The sequence below is a fragment of the Lygodium microphyllum genome, chromosome 17 (assembly GCF_053477565.2).
Source record: "Lygodium microphyllum isolate KBCC chromosome 17, Lygodium_microphyllum_v1.1.10, whole genome shotgun sequence".
NCBI lineage: Eukaryota > Viridiplantae > Streptophyta > Polypodiopsida > Schizaeales > Lygodiaceae > Lygodium > Lygodium microphyllum.
In genome coordinates this window covers 15,343,288-15,361,369 of record NC_141151.1, presented here as the reverse complement: position 1 = coordinate 15,361,369, position 18,082 = coordinate 15,343,288, and the positions used below count along the sequence as shown (strand labels likewise).

General features: G+C 43.7%; 1 protein-coding gene across 1 annotated transcript in view; it reads right to left on the bottom strand.

Annotated features, from left to right (window-relative positions):
• Nucleotides 1-18,082, bottom strand: part of LOC148021602 (uncharacterized) — a 211,073-nt gene that overhangs the window by 159,022 nt on the left and 33,969 nt on the right. Inside the window, exons 5-8 of the mRNA XM_087697047.1 lie at nt 1,355-1,545; nt 925-1,068; nt 603-796; nt 325-493 (exon numbers count right to left, since the gene is read on the bottom strand). Of these exons, the coding sequence (XP_087553173.1) occupies nt 325-493; nt 603-796; nt 925-1,068; nt 1,355-1,545 (698 nt within the window). The remainder of the gene's footprint in view (nt 1-324; nt 494-602; nt 797-924; nt 1,069-1,354; nt 1,546-18,082) is intronic.

Sequence of the window (18,082 nt, the reverse complement as noted above, 5' to 3'; positions counted from 1 at the left end):
TAAACAGCCCCAGTAGAGTTTAAGATCAGGTGCAAGCAGTCCAGCACTTCAATAAAACTAAAGAACATGCACAATGGCATCTTGTTTAATGTACGTCGTGTCTCCATGCAGAAACAAGGCTTCCATTCCTACAGCACTTCAATAAAACTAAAGAAGATTCACAATGGCACCTTGTTTAATGTAGGTCATGTCTCATGCAGAAACAAGGCTTCCATTCCCACAGCCTAAGAACAATCCAGAAACATGTGCAGAGTACAATGATAGGTATTTATGATCCATCTACCCCAATACTCATTAGTCTGGATCAATTTAAAATAGATGTACCTGTCCAAGCTCTTCATTAAGATTGGATGTTCGTGTTTGAGCTGCAACACCTGTTGCCTTGTAAACCAGTTGGGCATCCCATTGTATGAACAGACACTGAAAAAGCTTTACTACCTCAAGAGTTACATATAGAGATATGGGTATAAAGGAGCTTAGGAGTATTATAAACCTACAAAATAAAGACAGTTGAATATCAGGCTTTGCAGGAATTTGATTGTCAGGAGGACAAATTTGAAGGCTTTTTCCAATTTTCTAAAAAACAAAAGAGACGCAATAACCTAAGCAATTGAATCAAAAGGCCCGCAAGATTCAACCCAGGTTCTGGCCATTCATGATCACTTGTAAGATAGGTATGATTCGGGTTTCGGTCTGACCACATGAAATGTCCTATGGCTAATCCAATGCAAAGCAGCAGTTGAAAAATAAACAATCCAGAAACAAGGATATTTGTCTTTCTTTCAAGATGGGAAACCTGCATGATTGATTGCAATGTTCAGAATATTACATCTATAAGTTATAAAACTCAAGTTCAAGATTCCATTTCCCAAAAACAATGCCCAAATAATCAGTTTAAAAGGAAACTGACAGGGTCAGCATTACTTTTCTTGGTGCAGAAACCATGTTCCGCATGTATTTTGTATCAGCACCAGTGAAGACAACAGCTCCCATTACCCATTGAGTATTCCGCAATGTAGCACCTCTAAGAAGAATCTGGCTTACATCCAAAGGCATCAATCCTTGACCCTGACTCGGGAAGAAAATGAATGCTAGTCATGAACATCGAACTGAAAGACATTACAGTATTGAACTCCAAAGGATTGTTTAACATGAAATGAAGGAGAATGCTTGTCTTGACAAGCACTGAAAATTAGACATAAAGAGCTTATAGAAGTCAAATTAACAATAATTATGCACCTCCTTCCTACTGAGCTTTGTTTTATGGCCATATACTCCATATTCCATATTCTTAGGGCAAAACAGTCATCAAAAACAGCATAAAGCTAGAAGCTGATATTAAATAGAGAAAAACCTGAAAAGACACAGACCCCTCAAACTCATACAATCTATTATTAGGTTGCTCGCATTCTATTATCAAGCCTGACAATGCATTAAATGACATGTCCCCGTCTTCCGGATTCAAAGTTGATGACTGGTAGAAAGCATTTCGAATCTTTAAATTTGTCTCTCCATCCAAGTTTGCTGTTTCAAGATATGCCAGTCCTGCAAGAGTCACTTAACACAGTAAAACCTAGTTGAACTATATCATCGCACCAATTTCTCACAATGCATACATTTAAATAGTTTCTTTGCTTCTCATAAAAATTTCATTCTATTAATAAACGAAGATCAAGACAACCACAGAAAATATAAATAAATGAGAATCCTAGAACATGCCTGGCTGGACACTTTGAGAGCCTAGCTCTATACAAGTGGAGGCATAGAAAACAGCCAAATTCAGGGGCTGTTTTGTCATATAGGAAAACCCTGATGTTCTAGCTGGAAGGACTAGATATCCAGCCACAATGAATATTTGGCATTAACCAGCTGCACCATCAGAAGATTCAAATTATAGAGTCCCAATAACCATGGAGTGTATGACTAACATCAAGCCAAGTGCGCCCAATCATATGAATGAAAATAGCACAACTGATTAGCCAAGCTTGCCATTCCATAAGATGGCATAATGACTACCAAAAAGTTGGAGGGGACCATCAGCACACCATAAAAGGAGTCATATTGCTTGCACACCCCATTCGGGACAGGGAAGGGATATCCTGGCTAGCCAAGTGCTAATCATAAAGCTGCAGTTCACAACCATTGAAAAGAAAAACGAACTTTGCAAAGTACTAATAGCATTACAGTCAATGAAATCATGTTTAAGGAAGGCCCTGATAGAATAGACGGAAACATATGCCACAAATTTCATTTACAGTTTGTCCTATGTATAGAACTTCCCAATGTTCTACCTTCTAGTTCCCATCCAACACACTTGAGCAGCAAGGCTGTCACTCTGATCAGCAGATATGAATCTCCTCAATGGGGCTAGGTTTTTGATTTTCAACTCATCAATTGGGCTATGTTTTCCTTTCAGAAGGAAGAACTGGTAAATGCCTAGATAGAGCAGTAATCAACTCCAATCTCAATGATACCTATGCAAACAAAGAAGTTTGGTTCATGGTCACCTTCCACGAAGAATTTTGGGTCATGGTCACCTTCCATGAACAAAGTGTGTTGATACTCATATCTCAGCCCTTCTAAAAGTATGCAGTGTGGCCATAAAATTGTGCCAAGTATCTACCTACTTTGTACAAATCCCTGAAGCTGATGCAAGACATCCTAATTTTACTGTGGTATTCCAGAAGGCGTGCATGTGAATTTACAAGCCAAATATCTGCCTTCATTCTTGTCCATCACTGACATCATATTCAAGACGATGGGCATCGTAGCAAAGCCCTTTTGAATTTTGAAAAACACTAAACCAAATCCCATCATTAAATTAAGGAATAGACTGAGCCAATCGACACTAAATAAGCTCTTTCTTTTTCCAAGAAGGAAAATTTATTTTATGAACCCACCTCATTGAAAATCATCACCAAGGTGACTTACAAAGTACAAGATTCCTCAAAAAGCACAATAAATAATAGAATGGAATCATGGGAAACAATATTTCTTTAGATATCCACATCAAGGAGGTGTCAAGTGCAAGGCTAATTAAATAGCCATTCAGGCAGGCATAATATTGAACTAGTGGCCACTCCTAGGTGAAAGAAAGTGCAAAGAAATGCCTCTCTTCTCTTGCTCATGCAATCGAAGTCTCCTTGTAGTGTCTCATCTACTCCTGATTGGGCTGTGTATCAGCCAACTCACCTTGCATTTTTGCTTCCTGGAGTCTACATCAACATCCTGCTGCCCAAGGACTATGTTCGCTGCCTCCACTGCTGCCCACATCCTCATTCCTAGTGGACTGGGTTCTATCTCATGTACAACACACTCTAGAAACTCTCAGCTCACATTTCTTAAGCTAAAAATTCATTACCCCCACTGATTAGCTCTTTAAAACAGCCCCAAAACAGTAAATTACCAAAAGTTTCATTAGATGGGGAGCTATTCTAGAGAGTTTCTATGTCCCACATGCAAAACCCTAATTTAGGAGGATCCTTTTGCATCTATAAATAGACAGGCTGCCTACCATGCAGCCCTATCCTTGTCTTGCAAGTTTTAACCATCGATCCTCTTCCACTAGCTGTCTAGCCCCCAACGACTACTACTACGTGGTCTAGGTTGTCCCCCAACCTCCCATTGTTGCTGATGATCAGCTGCCATCATCTTCAGCAGGCCGTTTTTGTTTTTTTGGCACTTTTGTTGATCAGCCTCTCCTCCGACTGGTGGTTGCTGCGCTCAGCATCCATCTCCAGTGGACAACACAGATCGACACCTCCCTCAGCCCACTCCCACAAGAGCCACCGACTGTTCGACAACTCTCTGCCCTTGAGCATCTTGTACATTCTTTCCTTTATTTACAGCATTCATTCATTCACTTCTGAGTTCTCTCTCTTCTTTTTTTGTGTTTGTGATTTCTGCATTTTGCATTTCGTATTGTGCACTTACATTTATTGCTGAGTTATTGTGTTTTAGTCGTGTTTATACATTCTGTCTTCTCTTTGTGCAAACCCTAGCATATCTTCACATGGTATCACAGCCGGTGCTCTTGTAAAGAGTATCCTGCAGATATTATGGCAGCTCGGTTTTGTGTGAGGTACACGAATGATGCATAACTAAGTCATAATGTCTCAAATACCTTCTTCTCACAATCCCACAATGTCTTATCAAGCTTCTCCATCATTGGAGGCCCTAACGAGGCATTATGGACTCAACAAGGAAGACGATATGCCCCATCTTCACCTTCACCTTCTTTTTCTTCTCCTATTTTAGATTTAGTCTCGTGACAAAGGAGTTTGAAGATTACTTCCGCATCACGTATGGTTCTGCTTACACCCCACCTACCCTCTTTGCTACTACAGCCGAACCGATTAGTGAGACAGATCACCTCTCCAATCATGAAGGACATACAACATTTGGGACTCCTAGTGACCCATCTTCTTCATCTCAACCACGCCCAATGTCAGGTTCATACAATCCCTTTGAGTTTTATAAATCAAAACGGCCCTCTCATGTTTCTCCTTTTGGTGTGGAAGATCCTAATGATTTTCAATATGTAAACTTTAGTAAAGGGGGCTCTCAAAGCAAACATCCTTCATCAGGTATATATATATATATTTTCTATTTCATTTGAGCATGTAAACCACTCTTCTCAAATCCCTCCCATCCCTCCTACTAATCTACACCTCAACTTTCTCTATTCTCCATTCCAAATCCTCGGATTGCACTCCACTTCCGTATCCATCACATTAGGTGTGGGAGCTTTCGCTCAACCGCCAAGACCCATGGACCACTTATTGTTTCAAGCGTTCCAAGCGAGCTCTAATGGCTATCTCTCACCTAGCCGACGCGCCGTCGATCCTACGAGTGTAGTGAGTTTACCTTGATGCTCGATCGAGTACCCTCCTCTCTCTTGCACTCCGGTAGCTCCACGATTCTTAATGCTAGCTCAAGCATCCTCAAGCCTCCTCCATCTCCAAGCTCCATCCTCCATAGCCACACGCGCAAGAGAAGAGAAGAGAAGAGAAGAGAAGAAGAGAAGAGGAGATTGTGAAGAGCTTCACCCTCTTGATCCCTCACTCTCACACACACTCACTCTCTCACACTCTCACACTCCCTCTCTCAAGAGCACACACAAGCAAGAAGGAGAGAAGAAGAGAGGAAGAAGAAGACTCCTTTTGCCACACACCAAAGAATGAGCTTCTCATTCACTTTTCAACTTTATATACAAAGCCTTAAATCCTTTTTGGGCGGTCATCCCCTTTTCCCTCTTTTACATGGCCGGCCGTAGCCTAGGCCCTTTTTCCCATTTCCCACCATTCTAATTTATCCTATTCCCAACTAGTGCGTACACTTTGCACAGGAGCGAGTCTGGCACTCTTTTACAAAGATTTGGGGGCACTCCCACATTTTAATGGTGCGCCCTTTTTCTCTTTTGTTGTCTCGGGCCAACACTGAGGCTTTCTGAGGGTCGTGCTTAAACATTTAAATTTTTCAGGGACTGGTTACCGGTCAAGGCGCCTTTTTCTACTTTTATCCTGCGCCTTTTTTGCTATTTCCGTTTTTTCCATTTTCTGCTCCTCTGTGCTGCGGGAAACACGGTAACATTAGGGATTGGATCCATCTCCGCTCTTGGCACTCTCTTTCTCCACATCATATTCCATCTACCCTCACTTCATTACCTCTTTGCATCCTAGTATATTTTTAGGGGAGAATGCCACCCTTTAACATTGTGCCTTCTACATACCCACAAGTGAGTACTACTTTTCACCTTGGAACGGCTATGATGGGCATTCCCCTCACTACCCTTGGTTATGTTGAGAAATGACAAATGATATATGCTCTAGAAAGAGATGTCCTGAATCCCATATGCACAGTGAGGAGAGTGGAACAACCCAACTACTATAAAGCATTGTACTTGCAATATGAGTAATGCAATATAATGGTACTTTTATTCTTTCAGTTGAGAGTCTGAGTCATTTTTTCCCAACCACACAAGACTGTGTTTATGAGTCCAAACTAATCAATCTTGGAACCTAATTCACTTGTGTGACATTCTATCTTCAACTCTATGTCTTCATGAGTTCACTCTATCTCTTCAAACCACCATAGCCATGCTCTACATCCACTCTTTTGACATGGTATCAGAGCTCAGCTAAGCATGGCCCATCTCAATCTATCTCTCCTCTCTACTCTCTCAAGCCTTCTTAACTTCAGTCCAACTCAATGCTAGCTTATGACCTCTTTTTCATCTCTATCTTCACTTGACAGTTTATGGCAGCCATAGCCAACAGTACCTACCTACCTTGGAGCCTTTGGATCTCCCAAATCAGGCAATATCTACTGAAGCTTCCTTCTAGACATATCCTCTACACCTCAGGTCGCTTCTCTGCATTACATCACAGCTCAACATTAGCCCCTCTACAAGATGGCATTGCAGAAATTTACGCTTGCTGTCCAAAACTGCACCTCCTCTGATTGTACTATTGCTGCTGCGCGCACAAGCCACGATTCCCTCTCCAAGCATAGGGCAATCAAAGGTGGGGTAATGAGCTTACTCCCCATCAAAGGACTCACCAATTGGTTGCCTCTACAGGCCGTTGTGATCAAAAAACCAATCAGGTCTGTCAATAACCCTAAAGACTCCATAGCCAAAACCTCAAAAGCTTGACATTTATCACTCGTTCCTCTCACCGAAGCTATCAACAGTGGTTTTAATCACTGAGCTACAAGCACTAAAGTCTCCAGCAAGTATAAATCTTCAAGAAGAAGATCTGGAGCAACTCACCTGAATTCAAGCAGACCACCTAAAATTAGGTAACATCAAGCCTAAAATCAAGCTAGTATCTCTTGATACTAACCTAGGGCTTCTTGACACCTGTGTTTCTTGACACATCCAAGAACAATTCAATTGCTGGTTTTACTTTAATCTTGCAACGAGAAACACAAAGAATTTTAATGTGGAATGCCCAACTGATTAAATCTCTTGTAAGCTTCAATATCATTGTAAAAGAATAGACATTGCCCGAGTACACTTGTGGTAAGACCTTCAAAATGTCTTAACTTGAGCAAATAGCCAAGTTCAATGGAAAAGGCTTTCATGCCTGGAAGGGGAAGACCATGTACCACCTTATGCAAAAGGACTTGTGGGACCTATTTGAGGATGATGCAGATAGCAAGAAGGAAGATGATGAAGACGGGTTCGATGAAGAAAACCAGCTCAAGACAAAGGAGTGGAAAAAGATGAACAACAAGGCTCTAGGCATCATTGCCTGGGGACTAAGTGATGATGTGCTACATCATATCTCTGGCATCAGAGATGCTAGAACTGCATGCGAAGAACTTGACAGGATGTTTGGTACCCAAGCAAAGAATTCAAAGGTAAAATTACTCATGCAGTTTTATAAACTAGATATAAAAGACAGTGCTTCCATGACCATACACATTAACAAGTTCAAGAGCCTAAAAACCCAGCTTGCAACTCTTAAGAAGAATATTGATGAAGATGAAGCAATAGCGGTACTACTTACAAGTGTAAATAAGGATCCATATGAGAATCTTGTGTCCACCCTAAGTAATGTTCCAAGTCTCTCACTTAAAGATATTGAGCACTCTCTTCTTGATGAAGAGAATAAATAGAAGAACAAGAATGCAAAAGATGGTGTCCCATCATCTAGGGAAAATCTCTTATACACCAAAGGAGCTACTAGACCCAAAGGAAGAGGTCGAGGATTCAACACCGACAACAAAGATCGGATGACATGTCATTATTGGTAAGACTGGCCATATAGCCAGTGAATGTTTCCACCATAAAAGAGCACAACAGATGCAGAATGGTAACCACCAGAATCAGTTCATGAATGAAAGAGAAAAAGAAGAAGAAGATGCTTCCACCATCAACAACTCCTCTGACAGATTGTTTTGAAGAAATGATCTCTCCCATAGTGGATTTTTTGTTTCCCTTAGTGGATTTGCTTTGTAAAACAAAACCCTTACCAAAGATGTAAAGTTTCAAGCTTTAACTTGACTAGGCTGCCTATGAGCTAGTCTCCGGGGCCATGTTATCATATAGGGGGAGCAAAAGCCAGCAACTGTAGGAACCCATCATTTGAGGGGGGGTGTTGAGAAATGGCAAATGATGTATGCTCTAGAAAAAGATGTCCTGAATCCTATATGCACAACGAGGAGATTGAAATAACCCAACTACTATAAAGCATTGTACTTGCAAGATGAGTAATGCAATATGATGGTACTTTTGTTCTTTTAGTTGAGAGTTTGAGTCATTGTCCAACCACACAAGACTTTGTTTATGAGTCCAAGCTAATCAATCTTGAAACCTAATTCACTTGTGTAACATTCTATCTTCAACTCTATGTCTTCATGAGTTCACTCTATCTCCTCAAACTACCATAGCCATGCTCTAGTCTGCTCTTTTGACAGGTCACTCACCTCCTCATCTATCAACCTTCTAAATGTAGGATTTCCCATCCTCTGCTTATGGTGCATCATCACACACTCCACGGATCACTCCTATGGAAGGATTTCCATCTTCTACTCCACATGTCCCTTTTTCCTCCTGCATGGGCTACTCATATGGTCGCCATGCCCATGCCTTGTTAGTCCCCATTCCCAACTTTTAGATCCACTATGCACACTTCACGCATGCACGATGGGCATTCTAGGATTACTCCCCAAGTGTACTCCACTCCCCCACCCTATCTCCTGTACCCACATTTTTCTTCTTACAGCACTACCACTCCTACTACTACGGAAAAGAATGACTTTATGGATAAGACTCATTTCAATGGGTCGAATTTCAACACTTGGTTGAACTTCATGCAACAAGTGCTTGAGCATCAAGGCCTTTGGGACCTTGTTGTTGGCCTAGAGGCTATGCCAAACACTTGATTAAACCCACCCTAAGTACAGTCATCAATGGAGAGCTCACAATGCCATAGCCAATGTTGAGCTACTATAGGGGTTACTTCCTAAGTTCCACTTTCAATTACGAAATTTTTCCCTCACATCTGTGAGTTGGAGTCATCTCATTGACCACTAAACGGCATGAGATCGCACTCGGCATATCGTTCTTGACTTTGAGCTTCATAAGTTTTCCATTAAGGAAGGGAATGATCTAAAAGTCAAGTTGGCCAAATATCAGCGGTTACTCCTTGAATTTGCCACTACTCGCTCACCGAGGTCAAACAACAATCAAGTTATGTTCCTTTTTAATAAACTGCCTAAAAAATACTTCCATTTAATTCAACACATTATATCATTGCCCCGATTCCTAACCTTCAATGAGTTTGAATGTCAGTCCCTACCTTACATATGGCTACACAATCAAGTCCAAAAGAAGTCCTCTACATTCTCTTATTCAAACAGGGATGGGTTTGGTTGCCTCTTTCTTTGCAAGGGAAATTTGATGGTAGCAAGAACTTACAAGATGCCAATGCACACCAAAACAAGAGAGAAACCACAACAAACTGCTTCAACTGTCTTCACTCCTATTGGACAATCTAGTGGGGCTACACCCCTTGTTGCTGCTCCATTTGCTCCTTTTACCCCAAAGGCCACTGGACATGCGTCACACAGACCGTCCCAATAGCCTATATCTTTCAGTACCCATGAAGGATTAGCCAATTGGTTTACTAGCTCCTCTCCCATTGTGCTCTTTGCATCCATTCCTAGGTCATTCTCTGCACCTCCATCTAGAACCACTTGTCTGCCTAGTCAACCATTTCATTGATGGCAACTTGCTAATGGACGTACGCAATAGTGGCCGCGTCGTTAATCTTTCCTTCTTCAGTATTCCGATACATTCACTCATACACACATACTCATTGCACAACTTTCTTTTAGCTTTACTTTCTATTGTTTTGCTTCGGAGCATCTCACTACTCACCTATGTTTTGCAAGTCTTGGTCTCTTGCAAGGTTTTGTATTTCAATGTAGGGCTAATATGCAAATTTACACTAGTCCTTCCTAGGCCCGAGACATGGGATGCATACCATTTCTTTCGTGGTTTCATCTTCCTAAGAGATTTGCTCTTCTATAGGTATGGAGGCTTCCCCTCTCAAAACAGATCGAGCAGCATCTCTCTTGATGCTATCATGGCCGTGACTTCCACCTTACTCTTCTAATCACGACGCTTCATCCTCATCTTCATCCATCTTCATGGTCCTCGGCACCACATGAAGCCCAACATTAAGCTCCTCTTCCTCCTTTAGCATTGACATCCAAGTTGAAAGGGGGTTCCTACCCTTCTTAGTATTCTACAAGATTCAACACTTGTCTTCAAGTTCGAGCTTCCTTTCCTATTGTACCTCTCCTTTGCATTGCATGATTTCATCATGTTTGTAAAGGACACGTGGGCAAGTGAACAATTTCTCCACAAGGAATATTATCTTGGTGGCACCTATTGCATGTGCATTCTCATCATATAGAACACTACTATGCATCTCATTGTGCAGAGCGCACATGGGTGGATCTTTTGAGCTATCTCCATAGATGGTTCTTTACCACCACACCATCATCCTTCTTCACCCCTTTCCCTCGTCTTCAACACCCTCGAGTGGTTGGGTTAGCTTGTTTGTTTTGTGATGTGTTGGATCTACCCATCCCTTGTCATTCTCCCTATAGGACACAATTACTTGAAAGGCCCCAAATCATATCTATTCTCCAAAGAAATAAAAATTAAAAAAAGTTCAATGTGGTTCCATCCATCTTTGTAGGACCGACAAGCACCCTTTGTCCGATACTATGTCCTCTCTGGGGTGACTACTTGGACTCCCTTGGTAAGATAACCATCACCTCTATAGTCTCTCAAAATAGCAGGTATACTCTAATACCATGTAAAAATATGATTTGAGGTGAAAGCAAACCATATAGACAAGAGGAGTTGTGGAGAGAAACACAATGAGTATGGCAAACACTGAGAGAGAAAAGAAACTCTAAAAACACAGAAGAAGATGATAATGAATAATGAATCACGAAATCATGCTAAATGAATCAAACTGATACAATGGAACCAAAGCTTTGAAGATAACTGCACTATCCAATTTGAATCAAACAGCAACACTTGTAGGGAATCTGGACAATGATGGGATCGAAACACAATCCTCCGACACTAAGACATCAAAGGTAAATGTTGAAGGTGAAGGACAACTATTGAGCAAGCGGAACATAGTCCTCTTAGACCATTGAAGTGGAAAAAGATGATCACCAACTACAAACGCGTACTCCGGAAGAAAAAGATAAACAAGATAGCCTACCAAATGAGAAAATTTGAACCCAGTGGGCCAAGGACTACAAAGCGCAGCCTCGATGAAGTAATAGGTGCCTCCCAGAGATAGTGCTGAGGCTAGGGACGGCTCAAACTGCAAAATGCAGCCAAGGATGATGGCACCTAGTGGAGGAGATGGTCACCTGATGATCAAGCACCCAACACAACCTAGCCTACAAAATCAAACACAAATGTCTAGATGCACGAGAAATTGACACCAGCAAGAAGGAGACAATCGCTGGTTGAAGAGACCCAATCATCAAATAATGAAAGTTGACGCCTAGTAGAAAGAGTGTGTCTACAGCCCAGAACACAGCATGCAAAGTGTAGAAGAAAGGACACTTGATGCAAGGGAAGATGGAAACCACAAACTACAATGTCCTCTGGGTGGGGTGTGAGCAACAGTGGGGAGAGAGAAGAAAGTGACAGAATATCGGAATGAATGTGGGATGGAATGATTGGGTGGAGTCAGTGCTGTATTTATAGGCACGAAAAATCTCGAGTGTCGCATGAAGTCTCTCGGGTGACACCCCGACTCTCTTAGGAGGCATCCAAAAGGCCTTTTTGGGACCAAAAATAAATATACTAAATGACTTGGTTTCTCAACATGATCTTGGTAGGCCACTGGCAACCAATGTGCACCCTTTATCTGATACTCTAGCTACTTTGGGGTGGGAGGCCTTGGGGTACAACTGCACTTAAGCTTTTCTTACAATCTCTTTCTGGTTCCAGTTTTAGGCCTGAGAGGGGGTGTAGAGCTAAAAATTCATTACTCATTGATTAGCTCTTTAAAACAGCCCCAAAACAATAAATTGCCAAAAGTTTCATTAAACAGAGAACGGTTCTAGAGAGTCTCTATGTCCCACATGCAAAACCCTAATTTGGGGTGGGACGCCTTGGGGTACAACTAGGCTTAAGCTTTTCTTAAAATCCCTTTCTAGTTCTAGTTTAGGCCTAAGAGGGGGTGTTGAGCTAAAAATTCATTACCCATTGATTAGCTCTTTAAAACAGCCCCAAAACAGTAAATTATCAAAAGTTTCATTAAACGGGCAGCGGTTTTGGAGAGTTTCTATGTCCCACGTGCAAAACCCTAATTTGGGAGCATCCTTTTGCACCTATAAATAGACAAGCTGCCCACCATTCAGCCTATCCTTGTCTTGCAAGTTTCAGCATCAGCCATCTTCCACTAGCTGTCCAACCCTCAGCAATTGCTATTACATGGTCTATGATGTTGCCCAATCTCCCATTGTTGCTAGTGATCAACTGCCATCATCTTAAGCACATTGTTTTTGTGTTTTCAGCACTTTTCTTGATCAGCCTCTACTCCCATTGTTGGTTGTTGCACTAGGGATCCATCTCCGATGGACGACACACATTGACCCCTCCCTCAACCCACTCCCATGAGAGCCACCAGCTGTTGGACGGCTTTGCCCTTGAACATCTTGTACATTCGTTCCTTCATTTACAGCATTCATTCATTTACAGCAATCCAGGCTCAGATGAGTGCATGGATGAGCCTACATGGGCTGCAGATTGACAGACTACCCCCCTTTGACTATAGACTGGATTGCCCTACACTTGACCTAAGCCGATCAAAGCTAAACCATGTGATTAGAGCAGACATACTGAAGTTAGATACGGAGAAGACCTGGATCCGACCCCCCTCCCCCCATGGCACGAGGATGGCACACTACCAGACCCACTTCCTTCAAGTATCTGAGGATGGTTTCATCACCCGACCCAATTACATGGACACACAACTGCCTCATGGACTATGCACAGTTATTGGTCAGATCCACACCTCATCCCACCACCTGAGGATTGAGACAGGCAGATGGGAGGGTATACAGACAAAGAAACGCATATGCCCACTATGCGACAGAGAGCCACAGACAGAGGGACACTACATTTGCCGATGCACTATATATTATGATATACGAGGTAGATACCACTGTCTGTTTTGAGAGGGTTTTGGACCCCTGAGACGGATCATACAGTTTGAGGATCAGAGATGCTTGGGATTCTTCCTCTTGGAGCTCCAGAGACGCAGAGCAACAATTCTACGGAGTAGGAGGCCCCCACAACTCGGCTCACAGAGACAGAGAGCAATCACTGACTTTTTCACTGATACACAACAGAGTATGGCAGATACCACTACTACTGCCACAGCCTACAAGAGTACATCATTATTGGACCTCATCTTCTGTAGGTGTCCCTTTGGATAGAGCAGTGGCACTTAGCCGGTCTAGACGCCCACGTCCACCCGGACGAAGACCTAGACATCCACACCACAGACAAATTAAAGCCATCATTGAGCGCCACAGGAGACAGATGCCGAGACGCCTCAGCCATGCAAAGATACACCTCCTTAGAGGACAAACATCTCATTGATGGAGAGTTTTCCTTTTTCTACTTTCACTTTTAGATCATTGACATATTTCCCTTTTATAGGAAACTATTTCATTTTTTCAGTTTTATAGGCATGTCTTTCATCTTTTCTCGTTCCAGATGAGAAACACACCATCATCATTGTATGTATTGCTTTGGTCTCGTAGGCCACATTGGCCTTTTAGAGACGTTAATATACTCTCTCTCTCTCTTTTTTTTTTTTTCGTAAAGGGTAATTGTATTAATTACGAAAAAAAATACAAGTTTACTTGGTTACAAGATACATGATGACAGTAAGCCATCATGTGTAAAGGCTCCAGTACTACACTACAAAAGAGTTACAAAAGTCATGACAAAGCCGCCGAGGAAATTGCCATATGCCAGGGAAGAAAGGTCTCCCGAGGGAGTACGCCTGAGTGCCGAAGGAGATCTATCTGCCGATGCTAGAAACCTTCACAATATGTGCCGGGACTTTAGAGGCTGAATCCAAAAAAGGGCATTCCGAGTGATCCAATTGTGCCAGCATCCCCAGTATGTCTCTTTCTTTCATGAAATCCCCAGAATCCAATACATCCCACTGGTTTTCATGCAAGACGATCGACATGGCATGTTGCTAGTGGCGAGAGCAAATGCCTCGCACAATCCTCGGAACTATCTTCATATGTCTTCAAAGAAGGAAGTCAGGAACGAGGCACCTGTTGCCTCGATTTCACCTTTGCCGCGAGAGCATCCAAGACGCCCTCATCCAGAAAATCAGCCAAAACTGCAAACGAGTTCTGGCGACCTGCTGTAGAGGTAGAAGGGACATCCACTGCCTTGGGAGCGGGGCGGGGATAACGCCGATCCCAGGGAGTAATGACATTACCTTTGGCATCAAACTCCAGCTGAGCAGGAGGGCCTTTGGGCCCGTCGGTAGAGACTTTCCCTGGAGACTGATCACGGGGGGCAGACGGGGCCGTAGTACGCGCAACCTGCTGTGAAGTAACCATTTCTTTTCTGCGCGTATACGTGCGCACGGAATCCGGAGAAGCAGTAAGCCCAGGAGCCGCCCGGCCTGCATCCAACTGTTTACCTTTTTTGGGACGTGGCTCAATCCAGTCAGTGTGACGGGAGTCCAAACCCCGGACCTGTTGTTTGCCTTGATCCATGACATGAGGTGACTGAAGGTCTTTCTGGGGCGGGGCATCCAGCACCATGTCATCCTTGGGTAGCACAACTTGCGCATTCTCCGAAGACGATTGCCTTTGAGGGCATTCAGCCATGAAATGCCCCAATTTACCACATGAAAAACAGTGGCCCGCAAAATTACCCCATTTCAAGCGGAAATGCAAAGGATGCATGCCTGTACAATTGAGGCGAAGCCAGGCAGGCCTTTTCCTGGCTGTGTCCCATAACATGCATAAACGGTTGCGGTTCATTGCCCTGAGGCTGGGGGGAACCAGCACTGTGCCCACAACCGCCATCGCATCCTTCAACATTGGCCAATATGCTGCCGGACAATTTTCGACTTCCACCCACACCGGGCATTCTCGCTGAAGCAGACGCTGGAAGTCGGCCATGGGGCGCCATGGCACAACATGGACCAAGCGGCGATCGAAGAATAGTGGCAACTTGGACACGAGCTTAGCTCTATGCGTTTCCGATTTCAACAGCACCTCATAAAAGCCGCGAGGACCAATGAAGATCTCCTCAACACACTCCCCTTGCAATACATGGTGCATCCATTGGCGAATATGCGACAGGACTGGGATCCTGCCAGTGAAGAAAAGTATAACTGCACGCTCATAAAATACCGAGAAGGATCTCAAGACTGATTTGGGATCCACCGTGGCTTCCAAGACATCATCCGTTCCTGCTTTAGAAAAGGATTCATTATTATGCTGTACATAATCGCCAAGCAGAGTATTGGCAAAGTCTAGTAAATGTTCCCAGTCAATGTCCTGCGAATCCACAGGATCAGAGGCCACTTGCGCATAGGAACGATCCTGACAACCCATTGGCTCATCAGAAGTATGCTTAGAACGTTTGCCGGCAGGCGGCAGTTCCGAACCTGGCAGTTCAGAACCCGGAGGCAGCTCCTCCGTGCATGGCACCATATCCTCTGGCTCTTCTGTGTCGGAGTCAGGGCCAAGGGCTGCCACCGTCCGATCGAGAAAATCCATATCCAGGCCAGCCATACTGCTGTCTAAGCGGAGGCTGCAGATCCGACTGGCGACAGCAGGGCAAAACACGCAACTGGCAGGCCTCTGAGATGCAGGCTACGGACCTGCAGGAGAAGGCGACGGGACTGCAGATGACGGCGAACGGAACAGGCAGCGGGGCTACAGACTATGGCTCCAGGGCGCAGGCGACTCCTCGCTGTCGAGCACTGTCTCGCTCACGGGCAGGCGCAGAGGCACGTAGGCGAAGACGTGGACCTGCGGAGGCAGACGGACAGAGGCCAAACGGCGACTGACGAATCGCGGGCAGGCGGCGGTGGCTCAGGCGACGAGGGCGCAGACAACGGGGGTTCAGGCAGACGACAGGGGCCAGGCGAACGGGGCTCAGGGACTCAGGCGACGAGGGCGCAGTCGACGGGGGCGCAGGCAGACAACAGGGGCGTAGGCGACGGGGTCTCAGGCGGCCAACGCGGGTCCGGGGTCCAGGAGGAAGCGGAGGGCGGGACAGGCAGGTCAGACGACCTTCTGCAGGTCGTCAGACACAGGCGGCGCCAGCGCAGACGAACTCCCCGCCATCGCTCTCCTCCCGCCGACTCTTCTCTCTCTCTCTCTCTCTCTCTCTCTCTCTCTCTCTCTCTCTCAAATATCACATAGAAAGGATAACCAGAGTGGAGTATACTCTCTCTCTCTCTCTCTCTCTCTCTCTCTCTCTCTCTCTCTCTCTCTCTCTCTCTCTCCTTTGTTTGTGTTTGTGTTTTGTGTTTTGCATTTTCATTTTCGTTTTTGCATTTTGGGTTTTGCGTTTTGGGTTTGTGTTTATTGCGTTACTATCTGTGTTATTGTGTTTTAGTCGTGATCATACATTCTATGCTTTCTCTGTGCAAATCCTAGCATATCTTCACAACCTCTACCCTAGTCCTTTATACATGAAGGTTGGAGGCCCTTTCTATCATCTTCACATTTATACACCCTCATCTTCATTTGAGCATTCATCTAATCGCATTTATCATGTCGTTGTACATTTCCATTTCTTCGTGTTTGTCCTAGCATCTCTTCACATGGTAATAAAGTTGAGTGCTCTTAACCAAAAGCTGCGCCTCAATCTAGAAAGCTTGGCATTCAAGAGCACACAAGAATATTCTCAAAGATGTCTCGACCAACCTCACAAAAGGAATGCTCCTTGGACCCTTTCCTTTGGTGTCAATTTTTCCCTCATTGCACACTTTGAGGGATTAGTACCCTGAATCTCTACACAAGATTGGAGGAGAGGATCTCCCGTCAAGATTACTCTACCTTCTTTTCAGTGATGAATACATGGAAGTCTTTGATGAAAGACTCGTGGAAGAACAAGGTCCAAGCCATCCTTTGACTCGAGATCCATCTTGCAATATTCCTTTGTTACCTTCTGTAATCCATCCTAGTGACCAAGTCTACAATCCAAAGTCAACTGCACGACAGTCAGAGCTAAACATTTAGATTAGTTGGAGTCTGGAACTCCTAGCTCAAAGAATACACATCTGACATGGGAACATGGCATATCCAATGTCCACACTCCCATTAGAATTGATGCAAAATATACAAACATACAATTTTTCACTGCTGAAGGATTATTGCAGGAGCTATCATTGTTGCATATAGACTTAACTCTTGGGCAGCCATGACCTAGAATCATATAGGCATGGCCGATCACATGACCTATTTTTGCTTGCAGCATAAAGCAATCGCCAATCGCAAGATCTATTTTAAGTTGTGGAGACCTATCTTGTGTTGTGGAATGCAAGATTAGAAATTCCAAGGGCTGTTACGATAACTCCATTGATGCCAATCACATGACCTATTTTTTCTTGCAGCATATAGCAATCACCAATCACAAGACCTATTTAAGTTGTGGAGACCTATCGTGTGTTGTGGAATGCAAGATTAGAAATTGCAAGGGCTGTTACAGTAACTCCATTGACACCTAGAGGAATGACTTTGAAATTCCAGGGGATGTTAAAGTAACTCCATTGATACCTATAGGCATGACTTTCATGCAAGACTTGAAAGTGGAAGAAGCAAACAATTTTGGCATATTTGAAATTCAAATTGTAATAGTCATTCTTACTAGTTTGTTAGATCATTGGATTGTCTCCACCTCTTCTGCCTGGCCTCCAGCTCAGTTATTAATCATCATAAACATGGAATAAGGCCCCTTATTATCCCATGGCTGTTCTAAATCTGGGCTAAGAAAACCTTGATCTTGCACCAGAAGTGCAATGATTTTCTT